This window comes from Caenorhabditis briggsae, assembly GCF_000004555.2.
Source record: "Caenorhabditis briggsae complete genome, chrII, whole genome shotgun sequence".
NCBI classification, from domain to species: Eukaryota; Metazoa; Nematoda; class Chromadorea; order Rhabditida; family Rhabditidae; genus Caenorhabditis; species Caenorhabditis briggsae.
The window spans coordinates 3677674-3700008 of NC_013486.2; the positions used below are offsets into that span (position 1 = coordinate 3677674).

At 39.0% G+C, this 22335-nt stretch overlaps 3 protein-coding genes across 3 annotated transcripts; all 3 read left to right on the plus strand.

Moving 5' to 3' along the window:
* Nucleotides 1-1092: 1092 nt before the first annotated feature.
* On the plus strand, nucleotides 1093-1266 carry CBG00684 (the record flags this gene model as incomplete). The annotated part of the gene is made up of 1 exon (XM_002630215.2): nucleotides 1093-1266. The coding sequence occupies one exon, from the start codon at nucleotides 1093-1095 to the stop codon at nucleotides 1264-1266; it is 174 nt and encodes a 57-aa protein (XP_002630261.2).
* Nucleotides 1267-6905: 5639 nt separating this feature from the next.
* CBG00683 lies at nucleotides 6906-13325 on the plus strand (the record flags this gene model as incomplete). Its single annotated transcript, XM_045241913.1, has 9 exons — nucleotides 6906-6957; nucleotides 7008-7087; nucleotides 7613-7726; nucleotides 7798-7978; nucleotides 8748-9154; nucleotides 9207-10655; nucleotides 11760-12181; nucleotides 12232-12733; nucleotides 12984-13325. 9 exons carry the CDS (start codon nucleotides 6906-6908, stop codon nucleotides 13323-13325), a joined length of 3549 nt encoding a protein of 1182 aa, XP_045091601.1.
* A 1419-nt stretch (nucleotides 13326-14744) lies between these two features.
* On the plus strand, nucleotides 14745-19353 carry CBG25498 (the record flags this gene model as incomplete). The annotated part of the gene is given in 12 exon segments (XM_045241914.1): nucleotides 14745-14843; nucleotides 15066-15215; nucleotides 15262-15486; nucleotides 15532-15665; nucleotides 15711-15879; nucleotides 15926-16339; nucleotides 16359-17552; nucleotides 17596-17958; nucleotides 18002-18243; nucleotides 18357-18834; nucleotides 18881-19099; nucleotides 19153-19353. The coding sequence occupies 12 exon segments, from the start codon at nucleotides 14745-14747 to the stop codon at nucleotides 19351-19353; spliced, it is 3888 nt and encodes a 1295-aa protein (XP_045097941.1).
* Nucleotides 19354-22335: the final 2982 nt, after the last annotated feature.

Here is a 22335-nt window from a genome sequence, read left to right on the forward strand (position 1 = left end):
CCATATATTTTTTATTATGTGCATGCGAAATGTGAAGAGCCCCTCTTTTTCTGCCGAGATGGCGTCCTGACGTCGTCAGGTCTTCTGAATTTGAAATCCATTGTGTGCCAAGCGGTGTCATGCTACTAAGGTTTTGATTTTTGAAATTTGAAATTTTATCATTAATCAACCGAAAAACTCATGATACATACTTTGAGTCCCATGAACCGAAAAGTAAAAGGGGCGGAGCCAACTTTCTCTTTCTTTTTTATTCCGTTTTTTTTTCTCAGACATGTCCCATTAAGACCTCCAATCATTAACCAATTTTCAGGTAATCCCACACAACTTGTGTCCCCCACCACACGTCATCCCAAAATGAGTTGCACCTCGATGCTCTTCGTTATGCTTGTCGCCTGCATGGCACTTTCCAACGCGTGAGTTTTGAAATTTTTGGAAGAATACGGTCCAGGAATTGTTAAATTAGTCCTGACTGAAGAATCTAGGTCCTGGCTGACGTATCTAGGTCCTGATTTAAGAATCCAGCTCCTGACTCGAGAGTCTAGGTTCAGACTTAAAAATGTAGGTCCCGACTGAACAATCTAGGTCCTGACTGAAGAAGCTAGACCCTGACCTAAGAATCTAGGTCCTGACTTGAGTCTTGACTTGAGAATCTTGAACTAGAACACCTAACTCTCCTATTTTTGACCTCTCAGAACTCTCCTATTTTTGACCCTTGTCTTTGGTCCATGCATTTTTTGGTTATCAAAGTAACATCACTTTTTGGCTGGTCCAATGACGCAAGCAGTATCTCAACTTTGATCCGGAGCTGTCACAAAAACCATCTAGTTTATTTTGATTTGCAACTTTAGAAGATACTCTGGCATTATAAATACATGAGTCTATTGTTGGGTCCACAACCCAAGGCCCTTATTTTTTTGAACAGGTCCTCCAAGGACCCAGGTCCCCTCTCTATTCTAGGGACGCCTATGTTCTTGGTTGCGTCTCACCTAAGATTTCAAGGTCTACTTACACCTAGATTAGATCGTAAAGCAATGTTGTATAGCCCAACACCCTTGGAAGGGCTCATACAAAACAAATTCTCCAATTTCCAGCATGTACATCAACCCGGACTACTACTACGTCGAGCAGCTACCAACCATGAAGAAGTCGGGTCAACTCCGGGCTCTGGCCGGTTCGCGTAACTGCTTCTTCTCGCCAGTCAACTGCATCATCACGCACGACATCAACTCGTACCGTCGTCTGGCGAAAGGATCCAGTGTCGCGTAATAATAATTAATTTTTAAAAACAAGCACTTCAATTGGACTCTTCATTTATTTATTTGCAAAAAAAGAACATCCTCTTTTCACACAGTTTAGCTTCATCTCTTCTCTTCATTCTGAAAAAAAAACCGTTCACAAGCCAATTCCACTTGATTTCTCCCCGCACCCCCCCCCCCACAAACCCCGCCCCTCCCAATTTATCCTCTTCTCCTCCTTTTTTTGTGTGTCGCATAGCCAATTTCGATGATGATGACAATAAATGATACCACTTGTTTTTGTACTGCTTGGAGATTTGAAATGGGAAAATGAAAAATGGAAATTGGGTAAAAAATGAATATTTGAAAACCAGAAATTCGGTCTCGGTAGTTCTGCAGGGATGTTTAAGCAAATTTGAGAAAAACTAGCAGATTCTGGATTCTGATTTCTTGAGTTTCTTCTTGCTTCAATCATTTTATTTTGTGTTCCAAATGACGCTATTCTCAGAACTAGAAAAAAGGAAAATTCAGGACCTGTCAGCGCCATAGTATGAAATAAAAACCAATAATTAGTACATACTAGGTCAAACTAGATGACTCATAAAAATGTTTCTAAAAATGTTCTTAAATTTTTATCTTCCTCAAAGTTTTACTTGTTTTTTTTTGGGACACATGATGAGAGCTTCAGATCAGCCGTAGGATTTTGAATTTAACTCATCCATAGGTAGTCGGATGTTTTCGGTAATCTCCACTTTTTCATTTTTTTGGAGATTCAAAATTTCCAAATTTATCCGGATAACCTGGATTTTTGTGACGAATATGATGCCAATCAATTCCAAAGCAAAATATTAAAAAAATAAATTTGATAAGTCTCCACGGCTACAGTAGGGGCACTACAGTATATTTTGAGTTTCCAGAGAAAATGAATAAAATTTGAACCCCCGAAAAAGTTGTGCAGAATTTCCCAATTCTTCTGAAATTTTCTGAGTCTACCTAACAAAATTAGACCTTCAGTTTTGTGATTGACAGCTCTTTTGTACAAATTCAACAAAACGAGATAGCAGCTCAAAATTAGTACAGCTCTCCTTTTTGTGCTTATTTTCAGCACTTTTAAAATTAAAAACCACACACCTTATAAAAACGGAAAAGGTGTCATCTTCAGGTTTGTGATGATCTGAGCTATCTTTGGCAATATGAAAACTCTGGAATTTTTTTCAGGACTTCCAAGTTTACCATTTTTCACCAAATAAGTAATTGACCCAGGTTGGTACAAGCTACAGTAACCCAGTTGTCGTATCTACAAGCTACAGTAACCCAACTACCATAGTTCCGATACTCGTTTCCTGCTGGTTTGCGTTTTTTCATCCAAAATTTAAAATAGAATTCTTTTCGGAAGTCACCGGATCCTAGCGGAGAGCCTTGAAGGACCCTAGACAACGAATCAATCATAATTGTAAACTATTACCCAGCGGAGTCTGAGTTACAGTAATCCTACGCCCACCTCATTACGTTGTCATCCAACCGCAAAAATAACCTTTCCACGTGATGACTCCGAAACGGAAATGATTACCCATCGGAGCCATAGTCACCGCATCGTGACTCAAAATGTGTCTATCCTTCTCAACCCACACAACTGAAACACAAAAAAAGAAAATAAGAACAAAAGTTATTTCCAAATAAGGGGACGTTCCAGTTCTTCATGCATTACTAATTTGTGTTGTGATTCTGCACCTTTTCTTCTGAACTTTCACACCCATTTTGAGGGGGATGCGCTCATCTTGGGACATTTCCGGAGATTTAGAAATTTCTAGTACTTCCGATGCGGAGGGGGGAGAAACTCCATGACCATATGACGTCTTCTGATGTAGTTTAAATATAATGAATTGAAATTTCAAATTCTGAAATCAAGGGATCAATTTTTATGTTTCCGCTCTATAGACTTGAGGAGAGCAAATGGCAGGGAACAATCAAAGATGGGAATAAATTTTTAATGAAAAAAAAATGCCAAAATAGAATTTGGGGATGACTAAAATAAGAAATCAAAAAGGTCTGGATAGCATGTGAAGAATCAGTATTCTAAAATTCAAACTGCAAATAGGGAACATTATCAAAACAAGGAAGATTTTTTGGAGTTACGGTATACATTCTTCAAAGCGGCGCCGCACCTTCAATACTCGCCCCCATAAGTGCAACTTTTCAACTTCACGAAGGGGAATTTCGATAAAAAATTTTAGGTCCTCTAACCTTCAGAGATTTTTTCTCAGTTTGCTCATATTTGTCAAATAGTTTCAATTTTTGTAAGACCAGTCAATTTGCGCCGCCTATCGGCGGCTACAATCTTTCGGCTTGACTTAAAACGTTCGATATTTTCAGTTTTTCCACATACTGCTTTATTATTTTTGAACCATCAAGAAAAACGCTCCAAAGGATCTTGTATCTCTTGGATCTTCATATTACTCCTGGCTCTAGAGCAATAGCAGTTCTGTCATTGTGGAATCTCGTAGAATCCTCCAGCCCAGCTTGAACCCCCAGGACCCCGGGACCCAGAGACTCAGGCTTACTCAGGGACCCCGGGACCCAGGGACCCGGATCCAGGTCACCCGGAACCAGGTCACCCGGTCAGGGTCATCCGGATGCAGGTCACCCGAATCCAGGTCACCCGGATACAGGTCACCGGGATCCAGGTCACCCGGTCAGGGTCACCCGGATCACGTTCCCCGGTTCCAGGGTTACCAATTCGAGTAGTCGTTTTTGTCTAGAATTTCAAATTTCTTTCGAAGCATTTTTTGCCAAGCAGGATTCTTTTATAATTTTTTTTCATCACGTTTAAATAAACTGAAATTTTTACTTGTGAAATCTGTGAAACTCCTTAAAAAGATCGTTCCTTTGAACCTAAATATCTCGTTTCCTGTTTGAGATATTGAAACATTGTCAACTGATGAAATGTTTCTAATATCAAGACAAACATTTTCGTCTTTGAAATTTCTGAATAACTCTTGCAGGAACCGAGATATATTTGGCCAAAGTTGAGAAATTATGGTTGTCCGCGCCACCGTCGCTTCAAACAGCTGGCTGTTTGAAGCGGCCCGTTTTAATCATACTTGTGACGGGCCGGGCTTTTTTTCAAATTTCGGAGGCCCGGCCCGGCGGGCCCGTCATTTCACAAGTTTTTAAAATTTCCCGTATGTGATTTTTTTTTCTACCAAAAAAATTTTTTTTTCGAGTTTTTTCGATCTGTTTTGATCAAACAGACAAACAATCCAAAAAACAAAAAAAAATTGTTAAAAATTATATGAAGAGATCAAAATTTGGCTCAGAAATACAGGATTTTGGATACCGGGCCTACCGGGCCGGGTCCGGGCCTTGAAAATTTCTCCTTGGCGGGCCGGCCTGGAATTTTACAAGTACGGTTTCAGTCTATTTTTAATGGTTTGTCGCTCCGCTCCTCACTGTTCAATTTCTCTCCTCCCCTGTATATAAAATTCTGAATATCTGTTTATCTAACAAAGTACCAAATGTGAAAATTTTCAAAAAACTTTCCGATTTCTGAAAGACACCACTTTTTGTCTAATTTTTGTAAAGAAACGAGAAATTTTCTGAAAACATGAAAAACAGGTCAGGTGTCATTCAGAAATGGGAAAATAGCTGAAAAACTAAAATTTTTTTTAAAAAATTCGTTGAATGTAAACTTTTCAATCTAGGCCCGTATTTCACCATTCAAAATTTTCCAAGTGATCGAAAACATGACAAAAGACAACATATTTTATTGGACGGTACTGTATTTAAAATCCTAAACTTGTGATTTTTCAAGAATTCTAAAACATCTTGTATTTTGATATTTTGATGTTTCAAAATGCTCAAATTTGGAAATTCTGAATCTCTGAAACTTGTAATTTCAAGTTCTTATCAAATATACCGATTTCTGTCGTGTGAAATTGTTCATTGAACCTAGCCAAAATCCTGGAGGAAAAATCCGTTTTTCAAAATATTCAAACCTCTCAAAAAATGAAAAATTCAAAAGTGCTCGGTTCACCATGGTGACACCTGACAACCGTTTGCAAACGTTCTCTTCGTTTTTTTCTCCCGAAACTTCCATTTTCCGATTAATTCGTCATTCGACATCCAACTATACGACGAATAGGCAATGCCTATTCGTCGAGAGAAAAGAAAGATTCACTCACCGATTTTTCATTTTCAACGTCTTCTTTTCGTTTTGACGAAACAAGTCTCTTTTTCATCCCGTTCTTGACCACCTATCCTTCTTTTCTTCCTCTCTATTTTTGCGACTGTTTATGCCTAGTTTGCCGATCGTCTTGTTCTCTTCGGTAACACATATTTTATCTATCCATCCTCAATAATATTGTTCTTCTTCTTCTGTTTCTCTCTTTCCGATTGAGTCGTTTGTTTTCGACCCCTTCCACGTGGAAGTAGTTTTTAGAAACCAGTCAACAATACGGACAAAATCTGTTTTGACCATTTTTGTTTTACTTTTCTTGAAGAAGTAATATCCTATTTTCAATTATCAAGATGATCATTAGAATGTTTTAATTTTCAAATCTTTGGGATTCTAAATTATATTTTTTTCCAAAAAAATTATTAAAATTTTTGTAGGTTAGATACCCCGCAAAACCTGTAATAGAAGGCCCCTTCAACTTTAAACGTTGAACCTATTTATCTCGATTTCTGTAAAAAAATCAAAAAATCAGGATTCTGGATAGAATTAAAGAATAGATAAGCCCTTGTTGAGAAAAATGAGCTTAGCAGTCAATCCAAATTTCAACTTAATTCTAAATTCAAGAGGATTTTCCAGACATTTTATTTCAGATTTCTGAATGCTTCAACATTTAAAAAGTATTTCATGATTTTAAAAAAAATATTAAAAGCCAAAGTACAGAAAGAGCAAAGATCCTGACAAAAAATTCAAATTCACATAAAAACTTCATTTTGTAAACAAAAGACTTTTTCAAAAAAATATTTTCGAAAACAAACTTTTAGGTTGAACTTGAACTTTCAGAATTCTAGAAAAATATCTAGAAAGTTTACAATTTGAGATAAAAACTCCAGAATTCAAATTTTCGCAAAACTTACAACATTTTATGTAAATTTAGAATATGATCTACTTTCAAAAATTAGGCCCGCCAATTTTTGAAATAGATCAAATCATATTTATGAACAAGGTCATTATTTTTTCACATTTTTCTTTTTCCCACTTCCGAAAACTGATTCTAACCCCAATTTCACACTTCAAAACCCCCACTTCAACCCTCCCCTTCCTCTCTTCCCGCAAACTTTATGGGTGACGTGGCACTCATTTCCCAGGGAAATGTTTGCGCGTGTGGTTCTGCGCATTGTGTGCATACACACCAAGGTCCGCAACATGTCCCCCCTAGGTTCCAACGAATTGGTGTGTCTCTGTTTGTTTTCCTGGATCCGTTTTGGCCTTTTCTTTTTTTCGATTTCTCTCATCCTACCGAAATTTTTCTCAGTTTGCACCACCGACAGTTTGTGTGCGTTGACTCAGATTTTTGGCAAAACTTTTTTTCAACTATTTTCTTTGTGTCTCTGGTCCCTCTTAATCCTTAAAAGTCCTTGACGGTGACGTCACTCGATGCACACGTGGAACTATTCTAAGAAAATCGATGGTTTTTTGCAGGGTCCTGAACCTGGATCATGTTGTGGAGGTATCCACTGATATTGGCAACTTTTTGTTGGCTGGGAACAGGTGTGTGGATCAGGTAGATCATTAAAAAAATTGAAGTAAGACAATTTCAGCAGCACAACAAAATGATCCGGAAAAGAAGTTGTCGAGTTTCGACGCATGTAAAGCAGATATTCATAAACATTGTAGTAGAGTGAGTTTTTTTAAAAAGTTAATTGATTAGTAGATGCACCATATCCTACTTTGGTGTAAAATCGTCAATTTTAGATGTCTTTAAAAAACATAGTAAATCTTCTGGGATGAGTCTGAAAATTTACAGATTTACTAAAAAAAAATATGAGCTTCATTTTTGTAGTTGACAATTTTCTTGGATCTTTTTTGGTTTTGGAGGCATGCGCCTTTAAAGATGGAAGCCACTACAGTGCAAAAGAGAAGGAGGCGGTTTTTTGAAGACGCACATCTCAAAAACCAAAAAAAATTACGAAAAAGTTGTCAACTACAAAATTAAAGCCCTAATTTGTTTAGTAGACTTGTAAATTTTCATATCAATCCAACAAAATCTATGATATTTTTCAGGCATCCAAAGTTCACAATTCTCAAGCTAGATTTTCATTTTTCAGATTTTCCAATAAAAAAAATTGTTACAAAATTATGATTTTAGGATTGATTCATACTCTGAAAGTTTTGAAAAATCACCTCAAAGTGAATTTTTTTTCAGCCCGATGTAGATCTTTCGAGCGACATGTCCATCCTGGAATGCCTTCAGGATGCTGGACTTTCCGAAACAGCCACACTATCCGAACAGTGTGAACAACTTGTTTGGGATTTTAAGGTAATTTTTTAAAGATCAAATTCGAACTGTTGAGATTCCAAAACAAAATAAAAATTTCTCAAACTTTCCAGGTAAAAATCACGCAAGACGAGCGTTTTGTGACAGCTGCCAAACAGTATTGTGAGGAAGAACTTAAATCCAATGTTGCGATGCAAACATGTACATCACAAACACAACCTGGATACGCGTTGAGTTGTTTGATCGAATTCACGAAGAATGTGACAGAGACTAGCAAGTGTCATGCTTTCTTGGGTGAGTTTTTTTACAGTAAAACATGTAAAGGGCCCGACACTGTCATGTTTGAGCTCAATTATCTCGGTTCTTGCCAAAGATATCAACACGTTGTCAACTGATGAATTGGCTATCATAACATTGTAAACCCTTTATCAGTTGACAGATTTGTGATACCTTGAATAGGAGCATAGATAAATTGGCTCAAACTTGACAGTTTGGGATAGTTCAAACATACTTGAGACAGTCTAATTCAAGACATTTCATTACTGGTTTGACGGTAGAATGGTACTTTTGAAATTCTTTGGGATATTCTAAAAATCAGAAATGTGCGAAAGAGATTTTGGAATATTCTGTATATTTAATATATATTTAATTTTTTTTTCCAAAATTTGTGAATTTTCCAAAACTTGGTTTGATTGCTTCCGAATCGTTCCTATCCAAATTTCACTTTGGGTCAACTTCAAAATTTAGTTCCAGTCAATGTTTCGTTTCGAAAATCTATATTTATTGAAATTTCGAAATTCCATTCCTGAAGATGTATCCCTTGAACATATCGTAAAATCTGTAATAGAAGGGACCACTGTCAGGTTTGGGCTAATTTTTCCTGGTTCCTATGCAAATTATAAAGATTATGTCAACAGATAAAATGTTGATGAGATTATGATGAAAAACTTATCAGTTGACAACTTTTTTATATCTTTGACAGGGATCGAGAAAAGTTGGCTCAAAGTTGAAAGTTAGAGGGCCCTTTATGGAAAAAATGTCATAATCCAATCCAATTTTCCAGCCCGCACCGAACGTCTCGCCTTCTCCGACTTCCGTCTCGTTGGTCCATTCGTCACCAAGTGCCGAGCAGTACTTGACCAATTCAAATGCAACGTTCTCACACCCGACCCAGCTCATAAAGGAGTCCGCGTAGCGCACACCCAAGGAATGGCTCTCGAGTGTATTCTGGATAAAGTTGTCAAGAATGCAAAGACCCAAGCAGATGCGTTGGCGATTCTTGGTGACGAGTGTAAGCATGAAGTGTTGAGACTGGCTGAAATGCAAGCTGACGATTTCCATCTGGACCGCCCGTTGTTCTTCGCGTGTCGGTTGGATCGAGAGAGATACTGTAAGGATGTGCCATCGGGACAAGGAAAAGTGTTCGAGTGTCTTATGATGAATAGAAACGACAAATTTATGGATACGGAGGTTTGTTGTTTATACAGCGGGCGTAGGCTGATTTAAATTCAATTTTTTTCAGTGCGGAAATCTTCTCGCCGAGAGAGCATACCTCATGGGACGAGACTACCGTATGGCGCATCCACTCACCAAGGCTTGCCAGCCAGAATTGACGAGATACAAGTGTGAACCACAGAATCAGATTGAGGCCGCCGCTCATTTCCACCTCGCTTGGATTCTTCTCTGCTTGGAGAATGGAGCCAACCAACCAGAACACAAGGAACTCCCCCCATCCAAAGAGTGCTCTCATGAGATGATCACACATAGACAAATGATGATGCAACACTTCCGAATGGCTCCAGAATTGGTGCTCAATTGTGCTCAGGAGATTGACAAGTGGTGTAGTCCAACTGGAGATATTGAAGCCGAGGGAAGAACTCTTCATTGTTTGATGGAGCATGCTGAGTCTAGAAATGAAACGCAGAAACTTGGAGCACAATGTCTTCAAGCTGTTCAACAAGTTGTCAAAGTTGCGGATATTGGAAGAAACTACAAAGTTGACAAGGTTCTCTACGGATCCTGTAGAGCACTTATTGATGGACCATGTGCCCAGGATGCAGTCTCTGAGACTGCAACATTGACTTGTTTAATGAAAAATGTGGATAGCCCGGATATGGTTCCAGAATGTGAGAAGCGTCTTCTTGAAGTTCAATATTTCATGGCGAGAGACTGGACCTTGGACCCACAACTCTATGAAGCTTGTCACAAGGAAGCAGTAGAGAGATGTTCTGCTTTGGATAACTGGCATCAACAACATAACACTGATAAGGCTGTCGATCCAGGACCACAAGTTCTTGCCTGCCTCTACAGAACTGCCTACGATGAGGTTAGACCACTCTCTCAAGCCTGTGGAACCCAAGTCCGTCAACTTCTTCACGTCCGCGCGGTCCGTGTTAACTTGATCCCAGAAATCGAGGATGGATGTCGTGAGGCACTCTCAGAATTCTGTTCCCACAACGTGAAGCCTTCTGAGGAGATGATGTGTCTTCAGCAGAATTTCGAATCGGATCAATTCAAGAGAAAGTATCCAGTTTGCTTCCAACATCTCACCAAATTCACAGAGATGGAGGCAAAGGACACCAAATTGAATAGAGCGTTGACGAAGGCTTGTAAACCAGTTATCTCGACTCATTGTGCTCAATTTGCTCTGGAAGATATTGATCATGGAGATGTACTAGAGTGCCTTGTGAACAACAAGGATGCAAAGGAGATGACAACAAAGTGTAGATCATACGTCAACCATTTCGAGCTGATTTCTCTTCGCGACTACCATTTCAGCTATAAATTCCAGAAGGCGTGCGCTGCTGACATTGAACAGAATTGTAGAGATCACAACAACGATAAGGGAGAGATCATTCGATGCTTGTCAGAGGTACGATTCGAACACAAGGTTCTCGGATCGGCCAAGGATTTGACGGACGATTGCAAGAAACAACTCAAAGTGGCTTATCTTCAGCAAGAACAGGTAGAAGTAAGTTTTGTTCGGTTGTTGTTCCTGTCCCGGTGCTGTTGTGCATGAGAGAGTGGTTTTGGAAAAGTTTAGAGAACTTTAAAGATTAGTGTCTTTTGGATTTGGATTAGTGTCTTTTGGATGTTTTTGAGCTGTGATGAAAGGGCTATCAACTTTGAGATCAATTATGTTGGTGATATTATGACAAATAATTTGTCAGTTGACAAATTCTTGATATCTTTGACGGGAATTGAGATAAAAACAACAAGACCAACCAAATGACTCGATACATTGTCTATCAATGTCATAGTTCTAATATTTCATAGTTCTGAAGTGTCGCAAGTTTTCAAATTTCACAGTTCCCATATTTCATAGTTCTAATATGGCATATGCAGTTCTAAAATGTCGCAGTTCTGAAGTGACGCAGTTTTAAAACGTCACAGCTCGTCAATGTCGCAGTTCTCACTTGTCTTTGTCCTAAAATGTCACAGTTCTATTACGTCACAGTTCTAAAGTGTCACTGTTAGACAATGACATAGTTCCAAAATGTCATAGTTCTAAAATGCCATAGTTCTAAAATGTCGCAGTTCTGAAATGTCACACTTCTGAAATGTTATAGCTCTAAAATGTCGCAGTTTTAAAATGTCAGAGTTCTAAAATTTCAAAGTTCTGACGTGTCGCAGTTTTAATATTTCGTAGTTTTGAAATGCCATAGTTTTAAAACATCGCAGTTCTAAAATGTCGCAGTTCTGAAATGTCACCTTCACAATTTCCATGTTCCAAAACTTCAAATTTTAGAAAAAAAAATAACCAAATTTCCAAAACCACTTTTGGCATCCATTTCTAGCAGTAACTCCGTCCTTCGTTTGGTTTTGTTCTGTTTTTTGCCCCCTTCATTTTCCCCTACTACCCTGTGCTAACTTTTTTGACGACCAACCCTGTGTGTTAAACACGTTTTTTGCATGTTTGGGGGCTTAGAACGGGCGCCATGAAAGCAGTAAATCGTCTTGGAAACTATGGATTTTTTAGCATGCTCAAAAATTTCCGGATGAAACTATTTTCATGGCGCGCGCATAGATCCAATATATTCATATCGTCCTTACTAACCCATATCCAAATTTTCAGTTCGATGATAAGGAACACATGGCTGATGCGGACCCGAAACTATCCCAAAAGTGTGCTCGCGAAATCCAAATCTTCAACTGTAACAAGGCTGAGACGTTCGAAGAGACCGTGGAATGTCTTCGTTTGAATTTCGAACAACTTGGACCAGACTGCAAATCGATGATCTTCTACAGAGAGAAAATCGAGGCTGTTGACAATTCGATGGATGACGAGCTCCAGAAGAAGTGTAGATATGATATATCGAAATTCTGTGGAAACAGTGACTCGGAGAATGTTCTGGAATGTTTGACGAACACGAAAATTGTGAGATTACTTCAAAGAGAATGCAAGGCGGTGGTGAAGGAGAGAATGCAAGAGTCGGCGAGAGATGTGAGGTTGAGACCACAACTTTTGACTTCGTGTAGAAAGGAGGCTGAGACTTAGTGAGTTTCTTGTTTTAAATAGTTATGAGCAATAATCTTGAAATTTCCAGCTGCCCTGAGGACATGAAGAAGATCAATATGCCCCAATACTCCCAGACAGTTCTCGATGGCGTTGTCGTAGCTTGCCTTCGCGAGAAGTTCCGTCAATCTATCTCCGACCAAAATCACATTGAATTCTCTCCACGTTGCTCAGCAGAAGTCTCCAGAGCTATCGTTGAAGCAGAGTTCGATCCACAACTCGATCCACCACTCTACAACGCTTGCAAGTCAACTATCAACTCCCGTTGCTCAGCACAAATTTTGGAGTCTGGAGGACATTTCGACAATGTGATGGAGTGTTTGAAGGCGGATTTCAATAAGGGACTGATCAAGGATAATTCGTGTGCCGGACAAGTGGCCAGGCGGCTTCAGGAGTCGTTGGTGGATATTCATTTGGATCCAGTGCTGCATGAAGCGTGTGCGATGGATATTCAGAGGAATTGTAGAGATGTGCCGCCAGGACATAGTAGAAGTGAGTGTTTTGGATCCTTGAACTCAGTAAAAATTTTCAAAGCACTCTGGGAGTTTACCGTATTTTCTCTAATTTTGAGCTCAATTATCTCGATTCCCGTGAGAGATATCGAAATTGTGTCAACTGATAAAGGATCTTTGATATTATGATAAATCATTTATCAGTTGACAAACTTTAGATATCTTTTGAAAGAATCGAGATAATTGAGCTTGAGGGTTTAGGTGAGCTTCTATTAGAGTCATAAACTTCATAAACTCACGATTTTTGAATCATTGGAGTTTTGGAACTTAGGAATCTTCGAATTATAAGAATCTTAGAATCCAAAAAAATTTAATTTTTCAATCTGAAATTTCAGTCGTCATGTGCCTTATGGATTCTGCTGACAAACAACAACTCTCCAAAGAATGCTCGACAAAACTCAATGATCGAAACAAGCTGTGGATGAAGGCTCACTCAGAATTCCAGATGGCTCTTCCAGATTCGTGGCACGCCTTCGCCACGCTGGTCATGGAGCATCCGGAGAGAAACTCCATTCTTGGATATATTGCCGGATTTGTTGTATTCGTTCTTCTAGTCGGTTGCTGTTGCGGACGAGTTTCCAAGAAACAGTATATTGAGATGAAGAATCGTTAATTTAATTTTCTTTTTGATTTTTCCAAAATTGGCATTTCCATCTCCTAGAAACCTTACATGCATACTACCCCAAACCACTTTATTCCTGTGTAATAATAATTTATTCCTTTCGAAACAATCCGTATCTTCTTCTGAAATTCATAATTTGGTTGTGTTATTTTTTCTCTTTTCTCCGTTTTCCCTTCAAAATTTCTTCTTGAAACTTCGGGTGTTTTTGTTTCTCTTTTTTTTCTATTTCCCGTTCCAACTTTTTTGTGTTATAATGTTTCGGAGTCTGTTGAATAAACGATTTCCAGGGTTTTTGAAACTTTTTAAAATTGTTTTGTAGAAACACAGATTTTTCAGGCATCCAAAAAAATGAGATGGGGAAATTGTGCTGAAAATTAATCAAATTCCACTGGAAATTTTCTGAAAATTTTGCGTCTCAATGTCTCAAAAGTTGTAAAAATCAGAAAAAAGTCCCAAAAATTCAAAACACAATAAAAATTCGAAAAACTTTAAAAATCGCAGAAATCCCAAGAATCCTGAAAATTCTAAAAATCGTAACATTCTTATCGTAAAAATCCCAAAGGACCCAAATGTTCGGAATATACCAAAATGCTGAAATTTCTGAAAATCCAAACAATTCTAAAATTTCCTGAAAATTCTTCAAAATCCTAAAAATCTCAATAATCCTAAAAATTCTAACTATCCTGAAAAGCCAAACAAACATTTCAGAATTTTACGTCTTCTGATACCGAAGTCATCTAAAAAATGGTATTAAGATGGATACGGTTGAAGACGATGGGAAGTTCCAGATAAAGAAAAAATCTGAAAAATGAGGTGGATCCTCATCTTGCGGACATTGTCATTGTCGAATTCTAGATTTCCAGAATCAGAGTAAGTTTTCGGCATGTGCACTTTGAGCTCAATTATCTCAGTTCCTGTGAAAGATATTAAAAATCTGTCAACTGGTAAAATGTCGGTGATATTATGACTCACATTTTATCAGTTGACAAATTGTTTATTCCTTTTGAAGGAAACGAGATAATTTAGGTTAAAATGAACGTAGGGAGTGGTCTTCTATTAGAGCGAATACGGTAAGTCATCATTTCTGATGACTCACTTTTTCTGGGACCAGAGTTTCTAAATCTCTTTATCTCTCACCGAGTTATTATTATTCATCACCATTTCTTATTCTTATGTTAACACAATGTACATATGATTTCCCTGTCAATAGAGATGGTTCCCATGAATTAGTCGCTTGTTGCGGGGGCTTTCCTCACTCCTACACAGTTTTTTTATGTCGCATAAATTTTGCAAGAGTTTTATTATATAAGGAACACAAAGCGACACAGTTTATTACATAATCGTTAGCCCTGATTTTCAGGAAAAATCTTGAATTGTCTTCTGACTTCTGAAAATCTTCTGCTTCTGAAAATGAAACGTTCATCTCGAAGGATTCCTCGAGATGGGAAGGATGGAAAGGACGGAATCGAACTAAAGAATTTGAAAAAGACAGCCAAGGAGAAGGATACTGTAAGTGACTTATTGAAAAGTTTATTGTTGCTTAGAACTATGTTTTTTCCTGAATGCGACAGAAAAAAATGGTCAAAAAATCGTTAGAAATTTTTTGAGCAACGCCCCATCAAACCCATTTTTCAATTTAAATTTTTCTGACAGTTGTTGCAAGTGTTGATGTAAATTGGATCAAAGTTGGGGATCTGTAAATCACATCAACCAATATCAAAAAATTTCCAGGACATCAAATTGCTGACTACCTCTTCTGATTCTGATTCACCCACCCCTTGCCAACTCTCCACGTTTCAAGTTATTCTGAACTTCATCACTTTTAGATGTTTCCAGAATAAGGAGACGCTTGAAGATGAGCCCATTGGATTTTTTGAACTAGTTTGGTCCCTCACCCATTTTTATATTTACTATTGATTCTTTTTAGTTCCGGTACATGAAACCCATGCAACTCTTTTGCCTCATTGCTGGGTTTATCCTTGCCGCTGTATCCGGATTCTTCCATTGTTCATATGGTTACCTGAATGGAAAGCTCACCACTATGTTTGTGAATCCTAACACCACCGATTTGGAGTTCTACGAAGATGCCATGCCCTATGGTTTGGCTTTTGGCATCGCTGGTGCCTTTAATTTTGGGTTGACGACGTTGCATGTAAGTCTGAAACCAAATTTTTGTTAATCAAAAAGTTTCTTGCAGTCTTATCTGATCCAGACAGCAATTTTTCGAATGACACAATCCTTGGAGCATCTCTTCCCGACGTCCGTTCTTCGTCAAGAATCCGAATGGCACGATAGACACAGTGCAGGAACGTTGAAGACAAAGTTCAATGAGTAAGATTTCGAATATATTGAGAAAAAAAACCAACAGATTTTTAGAAACATGGGTATAATCAAGAGCAAACTTCCACAAATCAGCTTGTTGTTTTACAATTTCTCTGTCTATGCTTCCGGCGTCGGAGTTTCCTTCCACGTGTCTTGGAAACTAGCACTGCTTTCGATGCTCTCTCTTCCGATCATTATGTGTGCAAGAGCAATTTTGGCTAATGTAGGTTGTTTTAAACTTTTCAAAAAAAAAACCATGAGGCTTCCAGAAAAACAAAACGTACGAAGAGAAAAAGGAAAAGATCAGCGAGAAGGCAGCAGAAGTTGTCAGCGAAGCTCTGAACAGTGTTCGGACTGTTCAAGCCTTCAACGGACAGGAAGAAATCATTGAAAAATACGGAAACGCCTTCGAGAAATCTGCAACGTACTCTATCAAACAGGCCCTATGGGACGATGTGGTATGGAGTAATTGTGACTTGATGCTACTCACCATTTTTGGTGTTGCAATAAATTTTGGTGTCACACTTTATTGCAATAAGGAAATATTGGAAGTGGGGATGATCTTCACCGTCTTATTCGTTTGCCTCACCAGTTCTGCTATTGCCGGTACCTCCGCCCAGATTTTTAATGATGTCTTGAACGCAAGAGTAGCGGCTAGGCAAATTTATCGAGTCATTGAGAGGGTAGGTCTTGTTGTTTCAGAGTTGCAATGAATTCAAAAATTCTCAGGTCCCCAAAATCGACGCCATGTCAGCTGAAGGCCAAAAGCTACTGAATGTTTCTGGAAGAGTCGAATTTAGAAATGTCCATTTCCGTTACTCGACTAGAAGGGATGCAAAGATCTTGGATGGATTCAACTTGTGTGTGGAACCTGGAACTTCTGTGGCTCTTGTCGGACACTCGGGAAGTGGAAAATCAACTGCTTTCAAGCTTTTGACGAGACTCTATGAGCAAGAAGACGGACAAATTTTTATCGATGGACATGATATCAAATCTCTGAACATTGGATGGCTGAGAAAAAAAGTTGGTGTTGTTCAACAGGAGCCAACTGTTTTCAAGGACACAATTAGAGAGAATCTCTTGAAAGGAAATCCAACGGCTACGGAAGAAGAGATGATTCAAGCAGCCCAAATGGCAAATGCGCATGACTTCATGAAACTGTCCGAAGGATATAATACGATCATTGGAGATGGTGGAATTCAACTTTCGGGAGGTCAGAAACAACGAGTTGCCATTGCTAGAACTTTGATAAGGAATCCCAAGATTCTACTACTGGATGAAGCCACCTCTGCTCTGGATGCTCACAGCGAGAATCTTGTTCAGGATGCATTGAACAACGCAAGGAAAGGAAGAACCACAATAATGATTGCTCATCGCTTATCGACAATTCGTGGAGCAGACAAAATTGTGTATGTGGAAGACGGGAAGGTGGCGGAATATGGAACCCATGAGGAACTGATTTCTTTACGACTACGGTATGCAATGATGGTCGATGCTCAGAAGTTTGACGACGATCAGGAACGGGTTGAAGTGGATAATGAAGATGAACATTCTCTACAAGGATCAATTCAAGACTCAAACGGCGACTCCGAACTTCCATCCACATCCGACCAACAAGCATCTCTCCCTCACATCACCTCAACTCAAAAAGACAGCTCCACGACTTACGGACTGCTGGATGTCTTCGGAAACTCTTCTGGAAACTACAATTACATGTTGCTTGCCACTATCTTTGCTATTCTGAGAAGTCTCGAGCAACTCTTCTGGTCACTTCTGCTCAATTGGGTGTACGACGCCTTCAAAAAACCACCAGCCGAGATGAAGGATGAACTTTGGAAGAGCATTTTACTTTTCCCAGCCCGTCAGCTCTACAAAATGATAACAAATGTTTTAGTGGTAAGAGAATAAGTGAAATCTTAAATTTACATGAGAGTTTCAGAGCTACTTAGCCAGCAAAACATCCGAGAACATAATTCGAAGACTTCGGATTCAATGCTTGAAAAGTCTGCTTAATCAAGACGGAGAGTTTTTCCACGACCCAGAGAACACACCGGCGAAGATGGAAAAGGCTTTGTCGACATACGTCAAGGACATCAAACCAATGGTGGATGCCAATGTCTATAATGCGATTTCCACCGTCTTCAGTATAATGTTCAATCTGGGCTTGGCGATTTCATGCTGCTGGCAAGTCGGTGCAGTGGGAGCAGGAGTGATCATGGTCAGCGGATTTCTTATCAGATTGCTAACCAAGAAACTTGCTGAGATTGACAAGCGGAAGAAGAAAGAGGAGAAGTCGCCGAAGGTACTGTAAATGCTGCATAAGATGATATATTTTTTATATTCAGATTGTTGCGGAAATGATAGAAAATTCGAGAACCATCCAACTTCTGACATGCTCCCAGAGATTGTTGGACAGTTACAAGGAAGCTCAGGCCGCCGAAGCAGCAATCGGATTGGAGAGCATTTTCTATAAGGCCATAAATGATGGCTTTGGAAAATCGCATAGCTACTTCTCAATTTTTGCATGCTACTTTGCGGGAATCATTTTCGTCAAAAATGGGCTGGTTATCAGAGACGATGCGTATCGGTAAGTAGCTTTAAAAATCGAATCGAATAATTCACTTAAAATGAAATGGGATCTACTCTAGCACTACTCTAGAAAACATTACTGACCCGTAACCTATTTTCCTTTCTTTCCAGAGCTATCCAACCATTATATATGAGCGCTCACGGAGTCGTGACGTTCATCAACTTGATTCCAAAATTTTCCGAAGGTACAAGCGCAGCCGACCTCATCTTCAAGCTCATCTACCGCAAACCAGCCACTGGCGATATTATGGATGGATTGAAGCCAGAGATTCAAGGGAACATCTCTTTGAAATCCGTGAAACTCACTTACTCTCGACGACCAGATCATCCAGTTTTGACGAAGCTCACTTTCTCGGCACGTAGCGGACAAACAATAGCCTTAGTTGGGCCATCTGGCGCAGGAAAGAGCACCTGCATATCAATTCTAGAAAGGTTTTACGACGTATGTGAAGGTGCTATTGAGATTGATGGACAGGATATCCGATCACTATCACTCTATTGCCTGAGAACCCAAATGGCATTGGTCGGACAGGAACCCACACTTTTTAGCGGAACCATCAAAGAGAATGTGTGTTTTGGATTGAATGACGTAAGTGTGACAACACCTGTTTTTATTACCTTTTGACCAATTTTAGATCCCTATCGAGAAGGTCATGGAGGCTCTGGAACTAGCTAATGCTCTAAACTTTGTGACCAATCTCCCAGCTGGACTCCATACTGAGGTTGGAGAAAAGGGATCAATGTTGTCAGGAGGACAGAAACAAAGGATCGCCATCGCCAGAGCATTAGTTAGAAACCCGAAGATTCTGTTATTGGATGAGGCAACGTCGGCGTTGGATTCCCAAGCGGAGAAGGTAGGAATCATCAATTTTATAAAACTGTAATGTTCTAATTGTCTGTTTTTCAGGCTGTCCAAGAAGCTCTGGATCGTGCTCGCCAGGGACGCACATGTATAACCATTGCTCACCGGTTGTCCTCAATTCAAAACTCGGATGTCATCGTGTACATTGATCACGGAATGGTTCTGGAATCTGGGAGCCACAAGAAGCTGATGGCTCAAAAAGAAAAATATTATGAGATGATACAAAAACAAAAATTGATTGGTTAATTTTGGATGTTGAAATTTTGGATTTTGAAAGCTTTAATAAAACTGGAAAAACTCAATTTTTCCGGAATTTTTCTTTGAAGGATTGTGGTAAACTTTGGAGTTTTGGGGAAGCCCCATACAAAAATTGAAACTTCAAGTCAGAAGTTTTAGAAATGAGTCTATGAGGCCGTGAGGCTCATGCGGAACTTGAAGGCGCACTACTACGAAAGCCAGCCACCAGTCGATCAAGTTTTCTCTCCAGAACCCATCAAGTTTCTTGCGTATTTTGAGGGACGATTTCCGAAAGTAAGTTTTCAAAACTTTCGGATCAATCCTCTGAATTTTCAGCTCCTGACACATGTCTTCAAAGCTACTCAACATCTAGGACATGTGCCAGGATTCAGAAAATTCTTTCCCGGATAGATTTCCCTGCACACTTCGGCAAATCGACCACCTTCGGGACGTCATTCAAACATCATCCACTCGATGTACTCAGAAGTTCAGGGCAACTGAATTTGTGTTGCCCTCGAGCTGTTCGAGGTAACCTTTTCGACTTCATCAAGACGAAAGATCTCTTGGACAAAATCAAACTCACAGTGGAAGATGTTTTGGATGGGGTATCACAAGGCTTGGCTGAGCTTCAACACTGCCAAACCACTCTCGGCAACTTGAAGACCAGCAATATTTTGCTTTCGAGAGGTAATCGAAATGCGAAAGCTGTAGTGTCGGATTTAGGCCACTCGGTGAAGCAGCCGAGCCAAATTAGCGAGCCATATGATAAGGATCTCGAGATGTTTGCCAAAGTCGTTCAGTTCTGTCTTATGGATGCTGGAAAAACAGGTCAGAATTGGGACGAGTACATCAAGACAGTTGTGAAAGTGGTAAAGAAGGAATCATTTATCTCCACTTTCTAGCGGAACATCTCATCGCTCGATTACCGGATCCAGGCATTCTCAAGATTCCAGCCAGATTTATCAATCGTCATCCATACTTTTGGAGCGACGACTTAAAACTGGACTACATCCAAGCCGTCTCGGAGAAGTTCAAAAAACTGAACTTCTTCAAAGATCCAGAGCGTATTCTAATTGAAATGGATTCGAAGCACGTGATTCAGGCAGACTTCCATGCAAAAATGCGCCCTGCCATCACCCCAGTAGCAGCTACTTGCTACAGAAAAGATGTCGTGAGGCTCATTCGCAAACTTGAAGGCGCACTAGTAGTAGCTACTACGAATGCTTGCAACAAGTCCGTCAGGTAACCTCTCCAGAACCCAGCAAGTTTCTGAAGTACTTTGAGGGTCGATTTCCAAAAGTAAGGTTCCTAGATTTTTGAAAATGGTAATAATCTCGATTTTCAGCTCTTGACACATGTCTTCAAAGCTACCTAACATCTGGGACATGAGTCAGGATTCGGAAAATTCTATCTCGGAGAGATTTCCTTGCACACTTCGGTCCAAGCTCAATATTGGGCCTGGGCTCAGAGGAAACCCTTTATTTTTCCATGCTGACTAGATCATAGAGATGAGCCAGAGGGATTCATTGGGAGCAAGAAGGCACATTTCTAGAAAAAAGAAATGAGAAAAAAGTTCGAATCTTTCTCTCCTAGTTTCAGGTATGTATCCTCTGTTTTTTTGGCAAATATATATTTATTTTTTCGCATGTATTCATGTTGTGTGTAATTAGTCTGAACTTTTCAAAATCAAAGAAATTGTTAGTTTCCATGGGCTGGATTGAAAAACAGGCACCGTAAATACACTATCAGAATGATTCCCAATCCGTTAACTTTAAACCCATATATCTCTTGTCAAAAATGTAAAAACGTTTTTAACTGATAAATTGTTAATCACAATATCATAAACAATTCATCAGTTGACAACTTTTTGATACCATTCACCTGAAAGGAGATATACGGGCTCAAAGTTGACGCTTCGGGAAGAGGCCATTCTATCAGAGGGAGCGGTATTTGAGGTTATAACTCGTTGAACATTGTAATTGTTGAAAAAACTGAAACTGAAAGAAATTTCGACTATTTATTTACAAAATTGCTAACTGATAACACAAAAAGTGCCAGAAATCTTTCAACACACATCTCTATCACTCCAGATTTTTAAAACTGCTCATTATCTGAACTGGTGTTTTCTTTTCCTATCAGGTAGCATGATACACAGATATGACGTATCATTTGCTGTCAGACATAGTTAACCATTTTTGAATATAATCTAATTTTTCTCCTCCTACACATTTTGTTCTATTTTTTCCGTCGAAAAATTTACTGATTCTTATTTTTGTTTCCAGAGTCAAAATGTTCTAACCCTTTTGGTCATTTTCACGGAATTCGCTCTGATTGGTTTTGGAAAAATTATAAAAATTTTTTTGTTTGAATTTGTAAATACAAAGAAATTTGTATTATGTTCTTCCGCGTTTTTTTGTTCAACCAGTAAACAAGATATTTTTACGAAATGTTCTGGTTTCGAACTGAAAGTATACTGTAGTTTTTCTCATTCCTCGATATTCTGGGATTTGAGGATTCTGAGATTCCAAAAATTCTCCAATTCTGCTGAATTACATTTCCTGATCATTTTCATTGTTTTCCTATTACTTGATTCCATGACTAATATCCCAAAAATTGGTATTTTGCATATGTCGCTGTTCACACATCACACATTGTTCCCTGCTCATTATTTCCCAACTCTCCCCAAAATAACCAATTTCTCTGATTCATTTGAAAATTTCCAATCCCTTGAGATCCTTGCACTTTTAAAATTTTATCACCTTTACAAAAATTTTTATGAACTTTTAGTTTTGAATTTTGTTTTCGATTCGCTTTTCATGTTTCTTGTTTGGACTCAAAATGACATTTTACAAATCACAATCTCTATAATTATCAGTTCCCAACCAGCTCAGCCTTATCACTCTTCCCCATAGAAAAATGACAACAATAACGCCTCTGTTGAATTTCTCCGATTTTCCAACTCCTTCAACCTTCTCCAATTCCAGCGTTGCC